General features: G+C 43.6%; 1 protein-coding gene across 1 annotated transcript; it reads right to left on the bottom strand.

The window, feature by feature from the left end:
- Window positions 1–133: 133 nt before the first annotated feature.
- Window positions 134–26827, bottom strand: LOC119139215 (nucleolar protein 4-like). The gene is given in 14 exon segments (XM_037279709.1): window positions 134–5173; window positions 5175–5317; window positions 5747–5765; window positions 5768–5938; window positions 6032–6148; window positions 7139–7156; window positions 7159–7329; window positions 7958–8143; window positions 8530–8819; window positions 9795–9936; window positions 12647–12756; window positions 13960–14071; window positions 15445–15600; window positions 26155–26827. Coding segments are annotated over 14 exon segments (2061 nt in total). The 5' UTR covers window positions 26506–26827; the 3' UTR covers window positions 134–5098.
- Window positions 26828–27890: the final 1063 nt, after the last annotated feature.

The raw sequence follows: 27890 nt of genomic DNA, 5'->3' as shown, positions 1-27890 counted from the left end.
GCAATTCATATTTTCTTGTTAGTCTCACCATTTCATCTTGCAGTGGGATCTTTTGGAATATAATACGGGAAATATGAGAAGATATGTGTTGACTAAAACCGTAAAGAATGAAGCAAGGTGGCACTTTGAGACCCCATCGCACTATTTTATTGAATTACTGACATCTCAGGAGAACCTTCCAATCAATCGTGTTGTTTAGTTTTTTCCCTTGTTTTTTCTTTTTTTCCCAACGCGTTGATGCAACACTGAAAAAACACTATTTTTCCGAACAAGCACGCACGCACGCACCCAGGTCCCTCCTTCGTGATATGTAAGAGGCAGAAAGAATCTCACCTGGACAGTTTTGCATGAAACAAACAAATGAAACAGGTTCAAACTTTTTTTTTTTTTTTTTCACTTTTTGTATTTCCACATATAATAATAATAAATATCCATACCTATAAACACTCCAACGTAATCCAAATATTAAGTCACACGAACTGGAAAAAGATCCACTTTGCAAACACAATGATCAATGTACAAACAATAGACATCTCCATAGAAATGTTGAATGGTTTTTGTTAGTGATTTTCAGTCTCACATCAGAGGGAAATCAGCGGATACAAACTCACGCGGAGATTGCGTATTTCCTGAGGTTTATGGGTTCCCCCGTGAAGGCCAGGAGACGGGAATGGCTTATACGTTACCGAGGACGTTTGTGTACCTTTGACGGTACAAGATTACACTTTTCTGAGCACTTGACTTTTAGAAATGTACCTACTCTGCTCTCCTTCTAGGCCACACAAAAAAAAGAGCTGATTAGAATCGTATTTATCTTTGCTGGCCCAGCAGAGACGTAGGGGAGTTGTTCGGTTGTTGACCTCCGACAAAGAGGTCACACTTGGGAGGGCAAAAGACAACGTTTTGGATGAGCGTATGCAAATTAGGGTGGGGAAGATCCTGAAGAAAATGCAAAAGAAACATTGTGAAAAAACTGTACATGTAAACATCACACTTTCACTGAGTCCAAAACCGGAGGGAGGGGGCGATACAAAGCTTCACACGGGGATACAGGACGCCGCCCCCCGTCCATGCACACAGCTACAGTCTTATGAGTGCGGCGGGGGCAGGCGTTCAAAACAAAGAAATAACAATAGCATTACAGACCACCACCAAATGAGAAGTTCAAACAGGCAAGGGCTTCTTCAACCACTTTTGATTTTTTTGTCTTCTTTTTAAAACAGTGCTGTACCCACAGAAAAAAAGAACAGTTGAAAACAGCTTTTATCACTCTTTGTACAGCTATACAGTACACGTACAGAATCTGACCACTTGAGCAATCCACGAGCTACCAGGGCACTTGCAGCAACACCGAGAGATCATTATGTTGTCCGCGCAATACAAAATTTGCCGGCATCATTTCCAAACCAACAAACAAAATCATGGTGGCTGATCACACAAGCTGCTGTGGTGCTTTACTTACACATCAGCAAGCAAATGTTCGACTGAGACGAGACCGCCACGGCAACAGTAAAAAGAAAAAAAAAAACCATCAAAATAATCAATACAAGAAAGAAGTAGAGGAGACGAGGACGCGTACGTCACGATTACTCGAGAAGATTAACGTTGGACCATGTGCGAGATGGCCCTGCGAGGAGATGTATAGGCCCAAAATTACATTTAGCTCTCACATACACAAAAATATCTCACCCATGACTCACACAGATACAAAAAAAAGCTCCACGTTCAACAAAAAACACACACATGCTAAAACAACTAAAAAACGTACACACAAGTCCCCTGCAACTACAAAAAACACTGACCTCTGACATGCACAGAAACTCACTAAAAAACTCAATCGCCCAAAAATCTCTCACGCACATTAAAAACAACTCATACTCACTACTATGCGCACCCACCCCTATGCCTCTCATGATATGTACAAAAAAACTCCCCAGCAAAAAGCCTCTCTCACAATACCAAAACGTTGCCCACACAACTAAAAATACCATATCTCACACATGCACAAAAATCTCTCCTAAATTGAAACATCTCAAAAGCCTCCCACACTCACCAAAATAAAAACACTCTCATACACAAACAATCTCTTTCACATACATCACTAGTGTCAAACTCCAGTCCTCGAGGAACCACCATCTTGCATGTTTTAGATGGTTCCCTTCTCCAACAGTGCCAGTCAGGTGAGTTGGATGGAGGGAAACATCTAAAACATGCAGGATGGCAGCCCTCGAGGCCCGGAGTTAATACCCATGACATGCACGCGAGAGAAAAAACACACACCAAAAACCTCTCACAACCCCCCAACTTCTCGCATAAACTAAAAAGACTTATGCTAACCCTCTTACTGAAGCAAAAAAAGCATCCATCCTTTTTTCCATGTGAACCTTTTTTTGTCCATGTGAGAGTCCAAAACTGTGTGTGTGGACGGAAGCTCAAAAGTGTAAACAAGATGCCATCTCAAATGTTGATTGGCTCTGCCAAGCAATAAGTCCCTCCCTCCGTCAAAATGTGAGTTTTTTTTGTTGCCTGTGTGTGTAATTTTTTTTTGTGGTGATATGAGAGGTGCCTGTCATTTTCAGCCAGTACGGCGCCACCTACGGGCCCGCGGAGGAGCTGCAAAGCTGCTTGTGAGCATAACTTGGAGGTTAAAAAGCCGCTGACGAGCGGATCACTGCGTACGTTTCCCTAATCCTGAGCTATAAAGTGCTTCCAAACTTGCAGTAGTTCATCATGCTGACACTTGAAATGCACACAGCACGCGGCCCACTGACAATGTGACGAACGCACGCTGATATAGAATGTGTCATGTGGTAGATAATATATCTCTCTACATTTTTTTTTTTTTTTTTGTAAGGTGCGAGTCGGCTGCTTGGAGTGTCACTTGTCCTTGTTTGGAATGTGCTGAGTGACGGAATTACTTCTTAACAGATTCATGTTCAAAGTGGGACACTTCACTTTTACACAAACGGTCCACGACGACACTTACGTCAAGCAACACCCCCCAAAAAAAATCATAAATCCAAAATCGGGGAAATCAAGACAAAAGTACACTTGACAACCGTTTTTGTGCTGACTCACCATCAAGTGTGAGACTGTGCTCTCTGTGTGTGTGTGTGTGCCCTCTCAGACACACACACACACACACACACACACACACACACACACACACACACACACACACACACACACACACACACACACCACACACACACACACACACACACACACACACACACACACACCAGGGAGCGTAAACTGATGTAATTACATCTTTGTCAAAGATTGTCTCTTGCGTCTTTTCCAAACTGACAGTTTCTGACATGGGTTGCAGTGACAGGATGGCCGCAATGCGGCTTGGGGGCTGAGGGCGGGGTGTGTGTGTGGGGGGGTTCTCGGTTCCATTGCACCCCCCCATGCAAATGTTTGGGATGACCTCAATCCATCGAGTGATCAATTGATATTGGCTACGCGTGACAAAATGCACATAATAATTCCTCCACAACAACAACGATGACAAGAAGAAGAAAGAAAAAAAGCAAAGTGTGCAAGTCATGTGACCTTTGAAAAGTGATAAGGTTGATGACCAACATCAGCCGTCAAAACATTGAAATTGGCTACAATGCTGCATGGGATTATGAAGTCTTTTAGGACCGGAGTGAATTGTGGTGAAATTCTCCCCACGATATGTGACATGAATATCATCCTCTACTGATTATCATCATATTTGCACCTTTTTCTGCTCGCACTCAACAAAATGTTCAATAATCTCTTTCTTCCCTGACAGGTGTTGGTGATCTCCTATCGTTTCATTTCCTCTCCATGTCATACCTTTTTCACAAAATGAGTCTTGGTCTCTAACAAAAGACAACGAGGTAACGTCTTGAGCGAACGGCTTGGAACAAAAATGAGACTGATTTTGGGATCAGTCCATCAAACAGCAACGGTGGCAGGAAATTTAGCAACCGTTTGTCTGTTGATGGATGTCCACCAAGTCAAACTGTTGGATGAACATTTTGACACAAAAGCAGCTTGCCGTACACTTGGGTGCCGAATAATAGCAGTGTGGCTTTTTTTTCCAATTAAAAGATTAATCGGTTCAATAAATCTTTTGTTGTTTCCATCCCTTGATTCAAAAACAGGACTTCAAATTGCCAGGGCAGGAAAAACAAACCGATCGCTAATTCAGTTACTCCCCATTAGATTAGATTTAAAAACTACTACTGCTTTACTTTTTCATTATTTTTTAAACACATTGCTATTATTCCATCCACAACTGAAACCTGCAAGATGTCTGGGAAAGCTAATTGAATTCATTCTGTGTTCACTACAATCAGCAATTCCCAACTATTAAAAATAATCCAGTGGGTCGCATAAAATGATCTCCTATGATTTAATTGGGCCAAAAATCATTTTTTACTGACTACTAATCATGTATCTCTGTTATCTACGTATATGGTAGCCACAAATAGGCAGAACAATTACAGTGGATTGAAAAAGTCAACACACCCCTGTTCATATGCCAATGTTTTGTTAGTTATATAAATATATATGCTCAAGGTAAATCATTTAAGATCAAGGTAAATCATTTCATAACTCGTTCCACCATAAATGTGATCTATTAATTGTTCTGCTGAATTGACCAAAACAAAAAGAAATCTTTTAGCCAATCACACTCATGTTAAATGGGAGTCATTATTTGAAATACTTTGTGACGAGTTTGTTCGGTGGTTTGCCGGGGGACTTTTCTTGAGCTTTGGCTCTTTGAAGGTTGGGGGAAATGGCACTAGATGGACAATTGGATTTGTTTTCTGCACACATGATCACTTCCTGAGACAAATGGGGGCTGAGGTGGAGAGAGAAACTTAGCGGGGAGACTACAGAAGACAGAGCACGGAGGTCAAAGGGAAGCAAATGCATAAATAGTCATGTGGGATGAGTCAAGGTACCTTACAGGACCTGCTGTGCTTGGCAGAACCACTCCCCTTTGCTTGTGCCTCTGTCCAACTTCGCCAAGACTTGTATGTCAGAGTGACATATTTACACACAAAGACGGATGGACGGACGGACAAGCCGAGTGCGGGCTGGGTCTGGTGGGTGTTCAGTTCTGCTGCAGAATCAGGTTCTCCAGTTCGTCGGCCGAGCGGAGCAGGAAGGCAGCTGACTCTCTGTATCCCTGCAATGAGCTGCCTGACCGCCGTCACTTCCGGGGGACTGAGTTGGGCCGAGGCCCCTCCACCCCCGCCTCCCTGCCCATGACTGTTTGAGCTGGAGGAAGAGGAGTTCGGAACCACCGACTTCATGCTCAGATCTGTTGGACCTGCGGACGCAAGTGTCGTGTCGTGAGGGAGACATATGGCTGAAAGGAAGTTTAGAACATGCAAACTCAACACAGGAAGAAATCGAAACATTCACCCCTGCACTGTGAGGCGGATATGGACTTTATAAAAAGAATAACAATTATTCTTACTATAATTGAATATATTACTATTTTAATAGTAGTAAACAACTTGTGCATCGTGAATTAATGAGGCAATTTAATCAAATGAGGTGTGCGCTGGCCTTTGCCACCAGGGGGCAGTATAATACAGTCATACAGACACAAACGAAGAAGAGTCAATATTATTCTCAATGACTCATTAGCATGCTATCATTTTAATCATTTTTACAGAGGGTGTGAATATTTCTATGTTGTCTGTCGACATGTGTTACTCCACTGTTTGTGTTCTAATTAAGTGCTGCTGCTCACCGTTGGTTTGTGCTTGCACCAGCATTCCTGCTGGTTGCCGGCGACGGTGCCGTAGCCACGCAGGTTGTAGTTGAGGCCTCCGTTGGTGTAGAGCTGGTCTTGGGCAAAAGTTGAGCTGGCGATGACAAAGCCCGACGGGGCCACGGATGCGGGCTCCCTGGTGCTGGGCTTGTCAACAAGGGCGGGTTCTTCCTGCGAGCACATGTTTTGCTTTAGTGACACCCAGCCAGCCAGCCGAGACGCTTCATTGTGCATTGCATTTGATCAATTTTTTTTTTTTTTTACCGCTGGGTAGATATCAAGCCTCATCCTCTTGGCGGCGTTTCTGGTTTCGCTCTCGCATGCGGCGGCGAGGATGTTCTCAGCCATGGCAGAGGTGAGGTGAGGAGGGGTTGGTCTTATCTGTCAGCAAAAGTAGTGCATATTGAATGAATGTCAAACTCTGGACAGACCTTTTCGGAAACATTTGTATACAATAGCGCCAGGGGGCTTCCAGGGTGGCTGAATGCGAGTGACTAACACTGACTTGTGTTTTGAGTTGCACGACGAGAGTTGTTGTTTTTTTCCCCTCTATTTTTCTATCTATAAATGAATCCAGTAAGGAGGAATAAACTAAACTCAGTGTATGTCTTAAGTGTAAATCGTACAGAGATAAAATTGTAAAACTAAATTAAAAGTAGATTATGATTTAAAAAAAAAAAAAAAAAACATACCAGGCACTTTTTCACACTTTCTGTTCTCATCTGATATTCAACCCGACGGTCAAACGAACTTTCAATGACCTCATTGTTACACCTCCAGTCATAAATTATTTTAAAAACTCTGTGACCCCAAACTCTGGAATTCCTTTGATAGGTCTCTTCAGCTCTTAGATCGCTACAAAACGTTTGAAGGTCTGGTTTGATTAGGTATCTTTTGTCCAGTCAATGAAAATAATCATACCAGTAAGCCTTAACTGAGACAAATCTGTTCATCTTAATTGTATAAATTGTTTTTCATTTCTTTTCTTTGTCTAGAGTTGTTTGGATGCTTTTGTTTATTTTAGCTCTCATTATCAGAATTATGAGTATTTATTATTACTATAATAATTATTTCAGAAATATGTTTTTGTTCATTTAGGTGAGCTTTTAGAGTTAATTTTTGTTTTTAAGGGGAGGATTTCAAATATGGGCTACATTTTGCTCTACTGCACAATTATCTGTCTTTGTCTTGTGACCCCGTTATTGTTTTATGGTGCAAATATTGATATGTTTCAAAAACAACACGTTAACTGTCTAAATGAACACCACCAGATTATTTTACAGGATAATCTTATGAAACATAAAATAGCCAGGTGCTTGTTGTCCTTGGGCAGGACGTGTGATGTGATGGCAAAAAGGCAGATTTTAATACCTCAAAACCGCTTTTTTTTCATGCGGGCGACAAGATTTGAGGTAGGTGCGAATGCGCTTGCGAGAGCGCTCCTGGAACTCAGGGAACTGGCGGCCACATGATTCCATGATGGCCTGGATCTTCTCCTTGGGCTGTTTGGAGATGGGCACCATGCGGTCCAGATTCTCATCCACAAACAGACGCACAAACATCTGAGAGAGGGGAAGGGAGGTGAGGGAAAGGATGTAGAGCAGAAAAAATGGAGTGGGGCGATGAAGGGTGGGGAGGGGGGGGCGGTGATGACAGAGAGAGTGGTGCAGAGTTGAAAACAAAAGCGAGGAAAGGCAGTGAGGGGATGGGCGTCCGTACGCCGGAGAGGATCAAGAGGGAGGGGGGAGGATGGGAAAACAAAAACCCACAGCGAAAATTAAAGTTGAATCATTGCATCACCACAAATGTAGCATTGTGTGTTTCATAGTTTTTGTTAGACCTTCAGATATACGAGGAGGAAGTCAAAATAAGCAGAGTTTCCTTGTAGAAAGCTGCTAGCCTATGTGGTTGTCTTCAATACACGTATAATCCGCATCCAATCGTAACTCAAATTATCTTCCCCCATTGAAACGAATGGAAAACCTGGTATCGTTTATATCGAAAACATAATCGTCGGATTCATTGATTATTAAAGTAATAATTAGTTACAGCTCGAGACACAGGTATTTGAGATACGAGGGTAAATCAAACTTGTATCTCAAAGCACGTCTGTACTTTGGTTGACTATTTGCTGAAGAGCTCGCCATGGAATTGTTAAAAAAAAAGGCTCCAGACAAGCAGGTTACTTACATTGAAGGCTTTAAGTCTCTCAGGGTCCATTCCCTCAGCGTCATTGATCTTATCGCTGTCATCGTGTTCATCGTGATCGTCGTCGTCATCATCGATGATCTGCGCGCGGCCGGAGGTCAAGTCCTCAGCGCACGCGCTCATTTCGGTCTTCGCGGAGTCGTAGCTTCCTGAGCTGTATGGTGGCGACTGCCGAAAAATGAGCGAGCACGTCAAATGGCATGATCGCAAACATACTGGTAATTTTCCACGCACACATACTCTTGCATGTTCACCTGTTTGATTTTTGCTTGGGCCATGCATCTTCATGATAATTGTCTATATCAAATTATGAGCTACAGATTTTTTCGAAATTAATATTTTTAGCGTATAGTAGGTATTTATTATGTCATTATCATATTAGCATAAATGCACAAGTCAGTGGTTTAAGTTTGGTATAAGTTTGCTAGTACGCATGCATCCATAGCTGTATCCACACTTTTGCAACCACATTATTTCATGTTTATTTCTACTTCCCCACTTGTAAGGGTTAAAAAGACAAACATTCTCCTAAGATGTCAAGTTTGAATGATTACCTTGGCATATTCTGTTTTGATTGGGTACTTCCTGTTCGGGTCTGTCGGGAACGAGTTTGGCGGCGAACACCCGGCGGGCAGCAGTCGGTCGCTCAGGTTGACGGGCTGCTGCTCATCCGAGGAGGATGAAGACAAAGTGGTGCTGAAGTCCAAGGGAGCGCTCACGCCGTTCTCCATCACCTCGCCGTATGAGGCGCTGCCTTCCGGGGGATTGGCACCCGCGGGCTGCACCTCGGGCGAGGTCATGGCTGGCATTCCATTGCCGTTGCTGCTCTCTGAGGAGTCGTCGTCTGCTGGAGGGGGAAGAAAAGAAAGATTCAGACAAATGTGGAAGGAAATGTGTTCTGGTCTGATAAGACCAAGGTTGAACTTTTTGGCTCTGAAGGCAAACGGCATAAACGGGGGCTAGAACAGAATAAACACTTCCAAATAATAGTTCATGTGAGAACAAAACCTTCAAACTTCTGATATAGGGCAAAATAAAAATAAAAAAGTCCTGAAAAGGGATGGGTGTAGAATTTTTATGTCCGACTGGTAATAAAAAAATCAATAAAAGCAATGCACCACAACCAAACCCCATTGTAAGAAAGTTTCAAAGAAAAGCAATTTTTTAAAAAGTGTGGTTTCCGTTTGTCATGCTTATTTTGTTTGATACCTTTTTTCCCAGTTTCTCCCATGTTCTCGCATTACATGGTGATGGTGCTGTTAAGGGAGTTTATTTTTTTTAACTATCAATCCTTTGAATCAGCAGATGCAAGAAAAGCTTTCATTTTCACTGAATCACCGCTTATGTGAATGTAAAGCTAATGACGCTCGCTTTTCATGGTGAAATGCGGAAGTGTGTGTGTTCAAAAATGCTTCCTTCTTGTGTCATGTGTTTGGTAGAATTGTGTGATTTGCACCAATTGCCGTCGTGTGCATGGTGTGAGGGTTCATCGCGGCCTCCTTTGTCCTACTTTTTTAAGCCTTGAACCCTGCGAGAGAGGGAGGGGTATTTGACATTGGGGCAGCACTGGCGGTCCACTCGCTGCAAGAGTGGATTTACCGATTTGGATTAGTCCACTAAGACCAAGGCAAGCTGTTTGCCACCAAACAGCAAGTGTGTTCTCGTACGATGAATACAGTGGATACAGTGTTGGGTGAAAGTTGACTCATGAAAGTTTTGTTTTGCTTTGATTTCGGAGCAGTAATTTGAGATACGAGTCCTAAAATTTTAAAATGGATGAAACGATGATTTGAGACACCGATGTTTCAGGAAGCCTCACCGTCATCTTCCTTGACGGAGGCTGCGGGGTTGCTGAGCCTCGCTCCATTCGGAGTCCCGGGCTCAGGTGCTGGCGGCCGGTCAGCTGCCGCCCAAGCGGGCTCGGCGCCGTTCATGTCCTCGCTGCTCACCGACGAGTCATCCTGCAGAAACAGAAGAGCAGATTCCAATTCAGTGCTTGAGAGTGATGACACGAGCCGAATCACAAAGCGTTAAATTATGAAGTTCTTCACAATTACCAAGATTAAAAGAAAAATGCAAGTCCACCTTCTGTTGAAAATACAAATAGACTGTATTTTGCTCCGATATTTTATTTGATGAGGACATTTTTTTATAAAGCAACTTCATCTTTTAGAAGTAAAAGTAGAAATATAAAGTTTAGTAACATTGAGTTGTTGTTCATTTGATAAGCGATTGATTGTTGATTAATCCATTGCTGCACCTTGTTTTCAATACTAACGTAAAATACTTGGTGTAGTCTTTCACCAAGCAGAGGAGAAGGCACCATAATCTTGCTAACTATTCACAGCCAGTCCTGACCTTTGACCTCCTTCACAACATTGAACTTGGCCCCTGCGAAAGTTGCCAAGTGTCAGTCGACATCTTGCTATAACAATGTACTCGCTTTCTTTATCTGGGGTCGCCAAAATAATCTGAAATTCATTTCTGTCACATCATTTTTAAAACATACGACAATAATAAAAACAATGACCCCGTCCTACCGTAACTTAAAAGTAAAAGCTCTCATATGATTGGGACTGACTCTTTTTTCATGTAGATTGGACTTGAACTTTAATTGAAAACTACTCACACTAAGTAGATAAAAGTACAGAAAATTGTGGGAAAAAAAATGGTAAAAGTAACAGTAAAGATTCAACTCATTTACAGTAGAACTTTTTTAAGCGTTCTACTCGAAAATATACTTAGTACAAAAGCAAATATGAATTTTTACTGAGTTGTGTACAAAATACAATTCAATAACTTGGTACAACAGACCAAAATAGTTTTTTGTACACAAAACAGTTTCCAACTTTTAATTGCTTTGTAATTATTGCTACTCGTGAGAAGAAGAGCAACAATCAAATCGATGAATCAACAACTATTTTCAAAAAAGATTAATTCCTTACAGACCTTGTCTAACTCAAAATTGTACAAATCCTCAGAATTTCAGCCTCTCCTCAATAAATCTCCAGAAAATATCATCCTCCATGAAAGCAGCATTTGCTTTTGCTTTTGAAAACAATAAACGTTTTCCGGACCAAAACAGTAAATTAGGTGAATCTTTGATGAATATTTTGAATAGGTTTTCAAACACAGATTTTAATTTAAATCTCTCTCTGCCCTTTGTTGTATTTTTTGTCTCTTTTTCTTAGTATGTTGATTGCTATTAATGGCATTCCTAAACATACTGGAAACACTGCATTTTCTATTTGTATTGTAAATATTTTTAATAAACAATTCAAATGACATCATAATCTGTGAACCACACGTTGCTTTTGTTATTATTCATATACTTATTCTGCTTTTGTAACCCTGCTCATATTAATGTTTACACTGTGCAATAAATCCAGCCAATTGTCAAAAGCGCACTACTGCACTATGTGTGTGTGTGCGCGGGTTTATCTTTTATTCTTTAAAATAGCTTTTCCCCCACTTGTATACATACATGGAGATAAGCAAAAAGTAAAAATTTCATTGCTCAGTTGAGTTTTTACTATGTATAGTAAATCTAGAATCTAAATTGATGTGTTTTGTTTTATTTTACAATTTGCATTGTAGAAAGTACACATATAAGTTTTCAAATTTAGGGAGTCAGTAAAAAGTCATGGAAAAAAAGTATCAAGATACCTGAAAAATCTAGTTAAGTATTATTTGTACCACTGCCAAGATGAGGTGGAGGAGAGTAAAATTTCCGGTCTTGGCTGGGATGGCCCCCCCCCCCCCCCCCCCCTCCTGTAGTTTGCTATGATTAGCAAGAGGAACCGCTGAATCTATATAAGAGAGGGCAGTCTCGTGTGCTCTTAATACAGTGGCTCAAGCGTGCGGCTCCTTTCAAAACAAACTATGTTGATGTTGTCAACTAATGTGAGCTGAGCAGAGCAGAGCACACTTGCAGTTTTCACGCAGCCCGCTTGTGACGCTTCACACAATACTTGGCGGCCTAGTAGTCTCCATCACTCCATCGCTGCCGCTGATGAATTATTGTTAAACACTCTGCGACTATAACACAACGCACGCTTCTCCGTTTTGGGGTTTGTTTTGATTGTACTCACCCTCGAATCCCTGCCTGGCTCTCGATTCCTTCAAAACGAACATCATGCGCGAGTTGGCTCTAAAAGCGAGTGCCGCTCCCTGCACTTTGCTCACAGCAAAGCAGGCGCACTGGGAAGGGGAGGAGGGGAGAGGGGGCTTCGGTCTGTCACAGCCTCCCTTAGGTGGGAGGGGTCTGGCACATGACGTCACGCCCACAAATTTAATCCCGGTTCACGGAGAGGGAACGGCGGAGGAGGCCGACAAGTATATTAAGTTGAATTTAATTGAGCACTTTGTCAATAATTTCAGAACTGGAAAACAAGGTTGCCCCACAAATCCGGAAAACTGGCCATTTAGTTTCACTTATTATTGTATTATGTTTCCATGAAAAAAATATTGCCACGAAAACAAGTGTCATTATTTATTTCAACCATAGAGCCATGGAATTGAATGAGCAAAGTCTGCATCCTCCTCACCAGAGCTATTCAAATACATTGTATTCAGTTACACATAAAACCTTTGCTTCTACCCTTTCATTTTAAACATAGGAGGTTGAAATACTGTTTTTCCACTTTGAAAAAAAAAATACAGAAGACTTACCCTCTCGGTGGCAGTCATGCACTGCAACTTCATTTGCTTCAAGTAGGTGGCAGTCAGGGGCATGTTATAGTCAATCAGGTCAGGGACCAGCGAGGTTGGACGGTCATTTTCTGACAAAAAATAAATAAAATAAAAGATTTGTGCCGTGAATATAGCTTTTCCCTGATTCAACATATTTTTAATGTCACTCTACATTTATTACTTTTGTGTTCTAGAGGAACAATGGAGTCTATTTTTCCTATGGAGGTGTTTTTTTGTATTTTGTTTTTTTAACAGTTAAATTACGTTGTATTAGTAATTCTGTGACCAAATTTAAGTTGTCTGCTAGTCTCTCTTCGCAGAAGCCTCAAGTGGAGGAATGTGTCTGCAGTCCCCCCGTCATCCACTCGGGGGAGTCTTCCATCATCCTATTTCAGGCTTCCTGCGAATCTTTTGAGTCTTTGTTGCATCAGATTCCATCCATCCGTCCATCCATCCATCCATCCATCCGTCCATCCATCCATCCATCCGTCAATTCATCGCCAAGTGTGTCTCTTGTTTGGGGTGAGCTGGAGCCTATCCCAACTGGGGCCAGGTACACCCTGAACTGGTGGCCACCCAATCCCAGGCCACGAGTAGACAACTACTCACATCTGAAAACATTTTAGCATCTTCACTAAACCTAATAGGACGGATTATTTTGGAATAATCTGTAAGAAAAAATATTAGATATTCAAAATGTGCATAACGTTACAACGATTTCAATTTTTTATTTCTAATGTAATACATTTGTTAAGTCAAGTTCAGTTACATTTCAAGTTTAAGTGCAATACATTTTCATATAATCTTTTTGAAATGTTTGTTTTAGAACTTTTAAATGCTATACAGCACCCCCAACAGTGTTAATGTTGATACTAAGTGGCTTTAAATTTTTTAGTCATCTATAATAAATCCAGAATTTATTTTAAAGTTTTTTGTCCAAAGTTTTTTTCAACTAATTATAATTTAACTAGTTTTATCTCTTTAATTTAAATTCACTATTAATGTTCATACTGTGATAATGTTCTCTCAGTGACTTACAATAATATGAAATATTACTTTTGGGAATGAAACCTGTGTTTGAATGTTGGTCATGATCGTGTTACTTGTACAACTAAAGATATTTTGAAGTGTAAAAAGTTGGACGAGCACTGTTCCATCTATTTATCGGAGCATTATAATCATCAGCTGGCGGGGTGATGGGAGCAGCGTGTGCTCTTAAAGGTTGATTTTGAAAATAGCCCACCACTTAATGATGTTTCCTGAGCGAGCGGGCCATTCACAGGTTGTGTTACCTTTGAACTCTGCGGTGCTGGGGTTGATGTGCATCCTCTTCTGACACTCGCCACAGCTCATTAGAAAGCGAGTCACCGCCTCTCGAGGCAGGAAGGCGTAGGTCTCCGCTATCTGTGGTGAGAGATGGACATGAAAATGGCGTAAGAAAGTGCATCTGCAGCGTTTTTTTGTTTTTTCTGAGAGGGGCAAGATGCGATATCTGTGAGATTGCCATTGACGTGATTATCCCTCCAGGAGATCATCTCGGTCTCTCTTTTTTGCCCAGCCCTGATCCATACTTCCGCTCTAAGTCGGGTTCACTGGCAATGCTAGAGGGGGCCCATGGGGGCACTGCCTCCCCTTGAAAAATGCTTGGACCACCCAGGTGCTAGGCCAGATCATAGACTTTTGGGTATTTTCCACACCTGTCCCCTGAAGGGAACACAATGAAGAATTTGAGGCGTTTGTATAAGAAAAATGTTTTAGGGATGCACTGAGATATTCTTGAGCCCTCCCCCCATTGTTATGGTTTAAAAATTCAATCGGTTTTTAAAGTTGGAAAATGGATATGGGATTGAATGAGTGATTTACAATATGGACCATAGGAAAATGAAAATAAAAATGTCTTTGAAAATTTGCCACACGTTTTTTGCACGTTTTTATCAATTATCTTAAAACGTTATCAAGTATCTTGAAACATTTATAATGTATAAATAAATTAATCTCTGAGTTGACTTATTGAACGTTTACCAGAAATCTCCACCTCGATGTCGGTGTCATGTTCGGCCTCATCAAACCCCCCCATCCCCCGCTCTCCAGCGTCGCCCTTCCCTCCTCGTCCCCGCTGGCGTTTCCCTGGAAAACGCGACCTTCACAAGACCACGGAGAGACAGCAGGGGTGCCCACCCCCACCGGGCCCACCACCGCTGCCACTGCTCGCCATCTCCTTTGCCCCCCCGCCAACACGCACATACACACGCATCACGGCCCCTTGAGGCAGCTGAAAGGGAAAGGCCACCCAGAGGAGCGTGCTCGTCCCAGAAGGCCACAGTGACAGTTCCATATTATGCCCTGCCCCACTAATGCTGCCTCCTCAAAAGGGGACACGCTATGAGACGTGACAGGACCTCTCTATAGGGCAGGGGCACAAGTAGAAATTGGTTTCTTTTTTTTTTTTTTGGTTGCTTAGGGGCAAGGGGCGGGCGGGGATGCCATTACCAAAGTCCAGCAAAAGTGTCCGACGTGGCTGCAAAATCACGCAGGAAGTCATTTTTGTCCCATTGCACGTGTCCCGGGTATCAGAAGCCACATGGTGGTGTTTGTGAGCTGGAGGCTCATGCTGCCTTTTGTTCTTGAGGCAGCGGTTATGTGACGCATCTGTGCAAGTTGTTTTTGTTCAACTACTGATGTTAAAAACAATACATTACAAAGAGAATTATAAAAATGTGCTAAAAAAAATTCTACTGTATACTCGTAGGTAGAACACCAAAGTGTGACAAAATTACCGCTTTGTAGGTTTTCTTTTGGCCCGCGTGTTTGGGGGCCCGGCCAGGGTCGGCGCCAATCTCCACATGCATGGCGTAGATGATGTCAAAGAAGTCTTCCACTACAGCCACGCGCTTCAGAGACGAGTTGTCCTGAGCTGAATTGCCGTCCGCACACTGAAACAAAGACACAAACGCCACATTTCTTTGATGCAAATATTGCAAGTGTTGATTGTAAGAACAAAAACACACACTTTTCAGAAGTATATATTCACTGAACGCAGAGAGGGAGGGCTCGGTCTTAGAACAGGGAGCGCCATAATATAGCATCATGCGTCGGCGAATATTCCATGGCTGTATTTTGGTCCCAGTACTTTCCGCTACTACCACGACCCACTTTAATACAAACGAAAACGTGTGTACTTTATGTATCGACCACCCATTTTTGCTTCTCCTAATCAGGACCACAAGTTAGCCGTAGCCTATCCCAGGTGACTTTGGGCAAGAGGCGGGGCATATGCATCAGACCCATCTAATATTAGGGGCAAACGATGCGGTAGGGTTGCGCATACGTACACAACTGCTCACGTCGGTTCGGACAGTCCTACCAAGCGTTTTTCTTTCAGCAGGAGAGGTCGCGAAAGCGCTCATCTCATAGCATTTAAAAATAACCCATTGAAGACCAACAGTCCCTCCCACCGACTGCCACCTCTGGCAGCCCGTCCTGCCTCCTGCACCGCTGACCCTGTCGCCATAGAAACTGCCACTGATTTCTCTCGGGCAGGTGTGCTGGGCAAAGGGTCACGTGACATACCGTGGAAGTGGGATCGCCAGGACAACCGCCGCCATCCACCGTGTCACATGCTGCTTTCTCTGCCCATGTTTGTACAGTTCTTACTCCTTCCCCCTTATAGTTGCAATTTTAAGTGGAGTCGTTTCAGCGTCCCGGGAAGCAATTATCTGAAGTCATGGCTGAGACATTGAAGCATGATGAGTTGCTTTCTCAGGTGATTGGGAATGATCTTTCCTTGTCAGAGGAGCATCCCGAATGGAAAAAGTTGTCCCATGCACAATGTTTTCCATCCATCCATCCCTTCCCTGAGATTCGTGTACTGTTTGTGACATTTCTTTGCCCCATCCGGACGGACCGTTGTGCACTGTTTTCTTACGCCCCCCCCACGAACGCTACCCTACCCCCTGCCGCCCTCCCCCTCTCCTTCTCTCTTCTTGCTCCGGCTCTCCCAAGTGCGAGGTAATGATCGTTGCCATGGCAACTAAAACCAGCTCACAGAGTGGGTTTGTTTTAATCCGGCCTGCCCCGCCTCTTCCCAGCCACTCTCCCCTGTCAGCATGGGCTAAATGTAACGCTAATAAATGAAATAATAACAGTCCTCCACCTCATCATCGCAGCTGTAATCTAGCAAGGTATCATCACGGTATTCCCCCCCCCCAGCACCCCACTCTAGTACCATCCCGCTTCTGGTGACATCATCACCAGCGTTAGCACTGCTTGGGACAATGGTGTCAGGTCCATTCACGCTGGATTTAGATAATCTCATACAAGTGAGGGGTGTGCATTGCACCCACAGCACTGCTGCATCTCTGCTGAATTCCTCCCAAATTCTCCGAGACGGATGTTTGCAGCACTCGCTCGGGAGGACACAATCATATTCTCAGAGTCAAGGCCTCTGCACCATTTTTCTACTTAATCGTCTAAACAAAATAAATAACTGTTTTCTTGCTATTCATTTTTACTCTACTAAACTTTCTTTAACGATTCTTTTAAAAATCAACCAATCTGGTGAATAAGGTTTTGAATAATTGATGAATTGGATAAACAAAATATTTCAATTTCTACCAATTTTTTCAAAAACAGCACACTATTTCAAACTGAGAGCATAGGAAATACACAAATAAAATGATTGTGATTAAATTCCTTGTTTGGTTCGTAAAATGTCATAAGATATGCAAAAATATTTTTTTTCCAAAGTAAAAGGAGATGTTTGCCAATGTCTTATTTTACCCCCCAAAAGACAATAAATCAGTTGGAATCGATTATCAAAATAGTGTTGACTAATTCAACAATCAGTTGATTGTTGATTAATTCTGGCACCTCTAATTAATTATGAATTTTCACTGCTGCTTTAACGCCTGAATTTCCCTTCTGGGTATCACTGAAGGATTGTATTGATTGAAGTGCAAATATTAATAATTGAATTGACAACTTTAATGATCAAACTAATTCACAACAGGTTGGATAATCGAAGAATCGTTTCGAGCCACTATTTAACTTAAAACATTCAAAATGCCAAAAGTGGAATCGAACCTGCACCCTCCAAACTGCGTTCCACCGTGCCGCCATACGTATGTGATGAGTTGGAAATAATTTGCATGTGTATGCAAATTGTGGGCTCAAATTTTTTACGTTTACCCAGCACCGGATGTTTTTGTACAATGCCATGGCATCAGTTGAGGTCAGTGACTAAGAATGTGTTTGTGTTTACTGAGTTCTGTTACCATGTGTGTTCAATAGAGAGATTGAGAGTGCACAAGGACTCCTCTATCCAAACCACCTGTGGAGGGATTAAAAAGACTAATCTGCGGAATAAATGATGCCAAATTTTAATACAAAATAGGTCTGACTGATAAATATAAGAATCTTAACTTTAATAAATATATATCAAGTCAAGTCAAGTCAAGTTTATTTGTATAGCCCTAAATCACAAGCAGTCTCAAAGGGCTTCACATAGACAAAAATTGACAATTATTCTCAAAGCATCCCCTGATCTTAAGCTATGTATGTATACACATATCTACAGTTTTAATACATAAAACATTTTACTCCAAAAATATTCAATAGCTGCAGGCCTGTTCTTATTGTATTCTTTGCAATACAGACACAGCTAATATTGCCAACCTGTTGTGTACAGGTAAGAAAATGCAGTGAACGTCACCGGGAGGCCGTCTCAGCTAAACGCTTCCAGATCGGAGTAAACAGTGAGTGAAACATTCACCCCTGAACACATCCTGCTTTGGAGTGAGCGTGTTTGTGCGTCCCATACGCGCGTTCGAGTTCAGTACACGTCACGCGGGCAGAGCTGGAAGCATCATGAGGAGAGGAGAACAGCTGTTGAATGGAGTCGCAGCTTGGTCTCATCAGCGGCGGCGGCGCGTTTTAAAGAGCAAAGGAGACATGTCAGCATCCCTAAATGGCAACGAGACATTATGAAGAACACGCCGCAACACGCCTTTCCTCCTTCTCACTCTCGCTCTTTGGTGGTAATCCCGCAGGACTTTGCTCTCTTCCCCAGCCACTCTACGACCAGCCCCCATCCTCGCCTCGGCTCCCTGTCCCGCAACAAACCGCTCTGTTGCTAGGAGACTGGAGGGTTTGAGTCGGCCGCCCCCACCCCCGCTGGCAGTCTTGCACGCACGTCCACGCGCACACGCAGAGCACACGAGTCGCTGATGGCGAGAGAGGAGAGGTCCTGCACACAGGCAGCCAGGTCAGGAGGGGGAGGAAGTGGGGCGCTTGACGGAAAGCAGCTGGGTCACAAAGGCAAGAAGGCCACGAGAGCTGCTGGACGAGATGCCGTGGACATGCAAAAAGATCCCATGCCAGGGGTTTTGCACTGAACGTCCACAAAATGACTTTTTGTCTTACAGTGGTGTTGTTAGACATGAGTGCCTCCACATGGGAGTTTTCCCAGATATGCGCCATTGCTTCGCTGATGTTTCCTTGTGGTACGAGCAACAAAAAAATGAGTATGTCACCCCACACATACACACACCACCACCACCTCGAGGTGCCTCTAGCAAACTTCCCAATATCCGGCTACCATTGGTTTCCTTGCAGTGGAGGAACAATATCAGCTGACGATGTGCCACTAAGCGAGGCAACTCAGAAGACAGAAGGACAATAAATCTGTGCCCATGTTGCATCTTATGTGGCAAGCAAGTGGTATTCCTGTAGGTTATAATTCACTATTATACTGTCGAATGCAGATTTTCCTTTAAAAAAAAAAGGATGTTGGTAGTTGGTGAGTGCTGGAACGGATTCACTACATCCCAAGCAAGGTCACAGATCAAATTAAACTAAACCGTGTATATATATACGTATATATGTCATGCTGATATCGGGTGTGGTAGTCTCGGAGCATTTTACGTGACTAAAAACGACTAAAAAGACTTTTATTAGTACTCGTGACTTGTGACAGATCATCAAGGAGTGCGTAAATATAAGCTAGCTAATGGACACGTAAATGGGACAAAGGCGGGAAGCGGTGTGTGCACGTTTGATTAATGGTGGCAGGTTAAGGTGCATATGACATCAAATGGGGATAAGAGATCATTACCCCCAATCGCTTTTTTCCCCCCTCGTATTTCTTCACTGCTGCCCGTTCTTTTTACCATCATCCTCTCCCCTCTGCCTCCGCTCACAAAGCCTGTCATTAAATCCACATTAGCTGCAGCCAGCTCCGAGCCACTGTCCTGTGCACATGTGCGTCTATCCCGAGATAAACATTGGTGGATGGTGAGTGTGGCACTCCCAATATCTTACGGAACCAGTGAGAGAAGCACCAGTCCCGGGACCAGCTCTGCTCTTGTATGTAAATGAGCCGCGGACACATCATCACACAGTCTATTTCCGCTATGTCTCACTTTGTCAAATTCTGTCCTAGGAAAGGTATTAAAATGACAACAGAGGAATGTGAAGGGGGGGGGGTTATCGATGACTTAAACACACGTGTGTGGGTGTGGTAGGAGCGGAACTCTGACTGTCTCCCACACAGGGGGGAGGCCCCCAGGCCAGTTAAAAATGGTGTTAATTTCTCCTCCTATGGGAAAGCAAAGAGCGGTCTCTCCATGGCAACAGAGAGGGTACAGAAGGGAGGAAACGCCAAGCAGCCGAGCAGCCGTGCAGCCGAGCAGCCGATCAGCGACCCCCTCTTTGTACCGGCGTGCATACGAGCACAATGTACCTAGCATTTGGACGCGGGTGCACATGCATCTCAAATCACGAGATGAACACACAGGTGGCTTGACATACAAGTTGAATTTGTTCTCTGACCACAACTCTCAAAAGATTTCCAAATCATCTTTTCCCTTTGAAATAAATGCAAATTCTATTCAGTCAATTCCAGTCTGTTTGTGCTTTGATAAAGGGAAATAGCATGCTATAAAATTCTGCTTTGTTAAAACAGAGAGTAGGAATATAGATAGAATGCAAATAATTTAACAGTGCGTACATCATTTTATGTTGCAATTCAGTTCTACGTGTTGCTCCTTCTGGTGTGCCTGCCTTGGCCACCGGGGAGCAGTAGAATGCAGTCTTGCGGACAAAAAAAATACTACTGTGGTGCTTCTTCTACTACGTGACTTCGTGAGATGTTGTGATCTTTTTGTCGATGATAAATAATATATGCCTTGAGTAGTCAATATCTCTTGTTCAACTGTTTTGAGTTCAAATCTAGTATGTTGTCTAAATGGTTTTAAAATCACAAGTTTTTGTTTTTCAAGTGATGTTCCGTCTGAGCACACTCTTCACTCTCTATGAAATCTGCACTGATGACACGACAAGCTCATCAGCGCTTTTCCGATTCTCGTTTAGGGCAGCGAACATTTGGGAAGCCCTTTGAGCCAGGCCATGTGGCCCTCCGATAAGTGCTGCCAGACAGCCATGAAACAAAAAGTGAGGACAAAAGCGCAGGAGATTCAAAAACACAAAAAGGTATTTATGCAAATGCTGTGGAATAATAGGGCCAGTATTCTTTTGACTCTGTGGCCCTTACCCGAAAAGATGGTCTCTCAAGGGAAGCGTGGCCTAATTAATCAGATAATAATGATGATGTTCCCCTTCTCGGCTGATACTGAGGTGCAAACATCTCCGGTCGCCGAGATGGTTAAGAATAATAAGATCCACTGCACAAAGACGACGGCCCCGTCAAGTCTTTTATTTTGTAAATTGAGGGAGGCACGATTGTGGATATACCACATTGGCCGGTTTAATTGTCTCTCCTGCCCAGTCACAAAAAAATGGGACTTAACAAAGCTGGCAAATTTTCCTTATTGATTCCTTTTGCTAGTAAAATAAAGTGCTCATTTCCCATTAAAGCTTCAGGTCAGTAAAAAAACAAAACATTCTGGTTACTATAAGAAGCATGCAGATGTGTGAATTGTATATCGTTCGATCAATACGCCACTGAAATTCATTTAGAAAATATATTTATTTGACTGATGTCTGATTTAAGGCCTTTTTTTTTTGCTTACTACACCTGCATGCGGGATGCTGCTGGCTGATCCACCCATCCCGTTGTGTTACAAAGCAAGCATGGGGTCCTTTGTCTGGTTGCATGCAATACAGTACGGGCCTTAGAAGGTGTTTACAATTCAAACAGCAAAACTAAGTACGCAAATGCAGAGGAGGATTCGTGAAATTCCTAACATTGCAACATCTGGGGAGAAAAAAAAAGAAAAACATCCTCATTTCTTGGATTTCATTCATTTCTTTCATTTCAGGCAGAAGAAAAATGCATATTTGAGGGTCCTCAAAAAATGTGTTTTCTTTTATGTGAGTCAATTAATTCACATTGATTTGAACTTGTTCGTCTTGCCAAAAAAAAAAGAAAATGTATGAGTAGCCTAACGGTCAGTCAGTGCGAGTAAAGTCATCCAATTTTACTCAATTTGATGTTTGAGTGGACAAGACAAGACATAAACAACTGCATTTTGTTTTGTGAAAATCAGTTCATTTTACCGATTTGAGTGCTGGAATTACTGGCAGTAAACATCTTTAAAAATGAAACAATTGTTCCCAACAAAAACTTAATATTTTTCGTACCTTTAATGCCAAAATGTCTTAATAGGTATGTAACATAATTTTGAACACGTTTCCTAAAGATGGATACATAGGATTTTCTTCCAAGGAAAACATATGCATCTTAGAATCCTCTTTTTCAAAAGTCACTGAAACTCTTTTTACCATTAATGTCATTATGTTGGTGCAATGCACCAGAGGGATCTGTGAGCTCAACTGCTTAAAAAAATAACTTCTATTATTTTTCTCTTATTCTGAGTCCACGCAAAGATAATTATATACATGAAGTCTGCTTTAATGGAGTACTACAGAAATCAGAAAATTGTTACTGCTGAGAGGCTAAAATCCGATAATTTGGACAACTTTAACTCAAACATCTCTAAATATTTGATTATCAAAATAGTTGAAGATTTCAACAATTGATTTGTCGTCGATTCATTGTTTCACTTCTAGACAGATGAATGGATGATTAAAATAATTGTTAGTTGCAGCCCGGGTTTTAACCTGGGGTTTTTCCTTTTTCTTTTGTTGCAATGTTTGCTTCGCCAGTCGCATGATTTCTAGACGGCTACACGCATCTGCAACACGGCCACTGAAATCGCTAGTCACACATAGTTACAGCTTTCAGTTGACATGGCAACTAAAAGCAATCGCTTGCAATATTTTCTTTCTTGATATGTAATCTTTAGCACACGGGTCATGTTACGGCAACCGTTTTTTGTTTTATGGTAGCCTCACCGATGCTTTTGCTGGAGGCAATTTTGCGGCGCACCTTTGGTGTGCGTCTAGTCCCCCCCGCCCCCACCTCCTCCCTAATCAGGACATAATGGGAGCTAAACGAGGTTGCTTCTCCACACTGGGGGCTGCTGGGAGAGCTATGGAGAAAGAGGGCGAGACAACACCGACATACAGGCGACCAAGAAGAAGCAGAATACAGTATGTGGCTCGCTCGGACAGAAGCGTCTTGACGGAGTGGCGACTGTTCGCCCGGCAGCCTTTGTCCCATCACACACTGAAGCCGCCTTGTGCGCTTGGCCGACGCACAGAAGAGGCCTTCTCTGTGTGCACATCAGCCACCGTCCGACCCCGCCCCCACCCATGCATCCTCCCGTCATTTACACGCCTGCCCCCATACAGAAACTTGGCACAGTCCGGGAGCAGCTGCAGCGGGGCGTCCGGAGACAAGAGCGCCTCCCCATCCCCACCCCCCGGCGAGGCCGTGACCGTTAACCACGTGTGCGTGTGCGGCACTTTCACCCCGGCCTATTTGTGACAAATGCTAACAAAATGCTAAACAAAGCAAAATTGCATTGGAATAATCCAGCAGACGAACGCATGCATCGCAGTTGCTTCTGACTCACAGTCGCAGACGCAGCTCCAGTTGCCTAATGTTATGTTTCTTCTTTCCATTTCCCAAGTGCTGCTGAGTCAGACCCCCCCGCCTCCTCCAACACGCACATACACACACAATATTAGCTACAAAGTGTGTATAGTCCTCTCACGTAAATAAAACACTTTTAATTCAATAAGACCTTCAGTGCGTTGAGCAGTGTTTCAAAGCTGCTGTGCCGGGAGAGATCATCAGGTGTGCTACTAGAAATGATCTAATTTCACTTCATTGTTCTGAAATGGATGTATTCAATAAGAGATAAATAATACAGCGATGACTTTAGATAAGAGTGACGCCACCTACGAGTTTTTCCAAGATCGAACACATCATTGGGCTGATCTTTTTTTTTTTGCTACGACCAATAGTGCAGACTTGAGATACAAGCGTTAATAAACTATCTTCCCAGTAAATTAGGCAAATCGAAATCGTCTCATCAAAACAGAGGCTTCAAGCATTTATTGCCAATGCCCTGCGGTTTACTCTAAAACTGAACATAAAACAAAGATTTAGGGAGAAAATTGCCTGCTAGCTTACATACAGTGTAACGTTAAATGGTACTGATGTGCTAGCAGTTAGAGCGATTCTTTCCGCAATGGCTAACTGAATGAGGACATCACAAACGGTGGAACAACACAAAGGGCTCTACAATTGATCAAATTTGGATTGTGATCATGATTTTGGCATCAATGATTAAATGACCGTCAGAAATATTTGCATATAAAATGCGAGCTCAGTTGCATATTCAATCAAACACTTTCTCAACCAGTGGTCAGCCAACCACCAGGGGGCGAAGGCATGATTAAGGCTTTCTTGATTGACTCCTCAATCTGCATGGCCAAGAAAGTCTGGCCAATTTAAGTGCTTGCCGCTTCACGCCGCCACGGACGCTGATTTGGCTGACATCATTCCAGAAGCCATCTTGTAGCTCTTTTCTCACTGTCGCTAGCATAGAGTTCAATTGCTTTTTGGGACTCTTTCATGTTTTTTTTAACAAACACTAAACGACAACTTCGATCTTTGTGATGTAAGTTTTGTCACAAACAATAAAAATCAAGGCATAGAAGCTATGACAAATTTTGCTTGGTTGTCTCTCGGGAACCATTAACCCATTCCCATGATGAACCTGTTTGTCCACTTTTGGGATTTTATTCTGTAATGTGAAATGTGTGCTTTGGTTCAACAAAGCTTATGAGACACCGGGTGAGATTTGTCCCAATCTAGACGACTGCAGGAACTTTTATCAAAAGAAAGCTGCACACAAAAGACACCCAACACACTCTACGCTTTCCACCTGCCCTCTTGTCCGCAGGGGAACACAATACGGCACAGAGACGAGATTAACCATCTTCCAAAAGGCGCTCGCACGGCCCACGTGGAAATTGTGCATTCACACAGGTGGAGCACCTGTGGAGGGATCTCAACTAGAATCGACGCATTCACACCCTAATCCGTGCCAATATGTCCTCTGGTTTGTTAACAACATAGGCGGGATGGGGGGTTGATGATTTCCAGAAGGCGTATTTAAAATGGAGGTGGCCTGTACATGCACCCACCTCACTGTTTCTCACTTGCATGTGAGCAAACATGACACGACTCGTATAACTCCGTGAGGTGCAGTGGGACACGCGACCTGACCTTTACTTTTTACGTCATCGGACACAAACAAGTGACGCTCGGCACCAACTCCCCATATGTGTGTGTGGCGTGCGTAGCTATCGGCCCCTTTTGTTTCATTCGTAGCCCAGCAGGGCACCAATTACCCCCCACCCCGCCCCCATGCTCCCTCCCACTTATGACCGGCCTGCGAATATGCAGCTATGTATGACTTTTATGTTTTGCCGACAACAAAATGCGGCAGAAGCCGGCTGGTGGAGCACACAGGTGTTGCCAGAGCAACGAGCGCTTACAGGCACGAGTCGATCCGCATCTTGGCCAGGACAATGAAAAGTGACACTCGGCCAACATGGTCACAATGCACACGGTCACATTTTGGAGACAAAATGCAACGTTCACATGAAAACGCAAATGTGTGTGCCATTTGGTTGAGATGGGACAAGGAGTGCATGTCATGAGCCCCTCCACCCTTAATCACCAGGTGATTATGCCCCCCCTCACCCCCCTCCTCTTTACCCCCCTCTAAACGGGAGCCTGTGAGAGTCCAACCTGCATCCCAGTTTCGGTCCGGTGCAAAAGTATGGAGCCGCAATGTCAATGTTGGTGTTGCTTCACGCTGTCACGGCTGCACAACAGCCTTTCAGCATCGCCACCGCCGGCAGGCAGCGGCGTTGCTATGGCAGCAAGGATGAGAGTGCACGGGGCCGCTCACGCTGGGATGTGCATGCACGGACAAAGTGGAGCGTTATCGCGCTGGGTGGAGATGGGGCCGCGAAATGTTGGCGTGTTTTTTTTTTGGGCTTAGTAGTTATTAAACATTTTCTTTCGTTCGAGCTTGGAAACGAAGACAAGTTGCGGACGGCGACGGGACATCTCGCAGACGCCACGCACGCACACGATCACACTTTACCGTTGACTTGACCGGGACGTACAGCACGGGCTTCGCCGCAGCTCCTTTCTTGTTGTGCTCTCCCAAAACGTTGGTCCCCACCTGAAATCCTTTGGACTTGACCCAGAATTTGAATTTGGCGTTAATGTGGCTGTTGTCCACGTACACACCATCCGACTCGTCGTTTTGCAATAAGGTCTGCATGATTTTGTTGTATTTCCGCCGGGTGACGGTCTTTGTTTTGCCAGAGTCTCCATAAGTGCGGAGGCACCAGTCCTGAAATTCACTGAACATCTCCGCCTCCAACGCGACCGGACTCCGGCTCCGGCTCCTTTTGGGCGCATCCACGCACGCCGCCTTCTTCGTTGCCATTGCTCGCCCTCGCTCCCCCTTCTCGCTCCCTCTCCCTCTCTCTCCTCTTCCACGTCTGAATCCAACAGCCCGGCTAATAAAGAGCTCACTTGAGCGGCTTCCTCCTCCTCCTCCCCACCGCCCGCCCTGCCGCCAGCGCCGCCGTCCCACGTCCGACGTGGCTCGGTTCGGCTTCCGAGACGTGAGTGACACGGGCCGGACAGACGACAGCACACCTGTTTGCAGCCGCTGTCCGGACCGCAGCGGTGATAAAATGTCACTTCCTCAAATCATGAGCTGAGGAGCAGGAGCGAGAGAGCGAGGAGGGAGGGAGAAGAGAGGGGGGGGGGGGGTAGAGGGGACGTCCTGCACCGGGGCTGCCATCTCCCACCTGTGCGTAAAATCTTGAGCTCAGAGAAGACAAAAGAAACAACACGTCGCTTTCACTTTCTATCGACCTACTTCCGACTGGGGTGGCTTGGGGGTGCGGGGGGTGCTCGAACTGCAAAGAGCGACTCGATCACGTCGTGCGCCTCTCGCTTCTCCTCACACCTGTTTGAATGGCATCTGTGCCTTTTTTTCCTTGAAGTCCCGACAGATAACATCCAAAATGTTCATTACTGAACCTATCCCGCACACATGCAAGGCACACAACGTCTTGTTCTTTATGAACACTTTTGCAAACGTATAGGGAGAAATTTGCTGGGTTATGATTTAACCGTCCCGTTGTGCAACAAAGCATGAGGGGGAGGAGGGCCTTCTTTGTGTGATCGCAATACGGCCGATGCAATTCTAAGAGGAACAAGAAGTGAAAGAAACGACTTCAACTTCATTTCCTCGTCTGCGCCCCGTGCATTGTCCCACAAGCGAACCGTATTATTAGTATAGGCTACTTATGCATGAATTCAACAAGCACCACAGAATGTCCGATTTAAGGAAGAGAATTTTATGCATTTATTTTTTGTATAAGACTATATTATTATTATTATTTAATTTGCACAGGGGATGCTGCCGGCCACTTGTCCCACAGACAGGGGTCCTATGGGCCTTAGAATATGTTTATAATTCAAACAGAATTATGAGATGCAGCGGGGAATTTTTAAAATTTACAAGATTGCAACATCTGGCATTAAAAAAAAGAAAAAAAATCCTCTTTCCTTAATTCACTTTCACTTTAGGCGGAAATAAATGCAGTTGTCGATTATACAAGTGTTCCCCAATAATGGATTTTGTTTGGATAAATGTTTTCTTTTGTAGAATGAAATTATTTCACCTTAATTTTAACTTGTTAGATAATAAAATGGCCAGTCAGGGCGGCTGAATTTATTCCATTTTACTCAATTTATTGTTTGAGTAGTCAGAACAAAAACTTGGGACTTTTCCCTTTTTTAGGGTGGGGGGGAGGG

This window comes from Syngnathus acus, chromosome 2 (genome assembly GCF_901709675.1).
Source record: "Syngnathus acus chromosome 2, fSynAcu1.2, whole genome shotgun sequence".
Taxonomy (NCBI): domain Eukaryota; kingdom Metazoa; phylum Chordata; class Actinopteri; order Syngnathiformes; family Syngnathidae; genus Syngnathus; species Syngnathus acus.
This window is presented reverse-complemented; position numbering and strand designations above follow the sequence as displayed.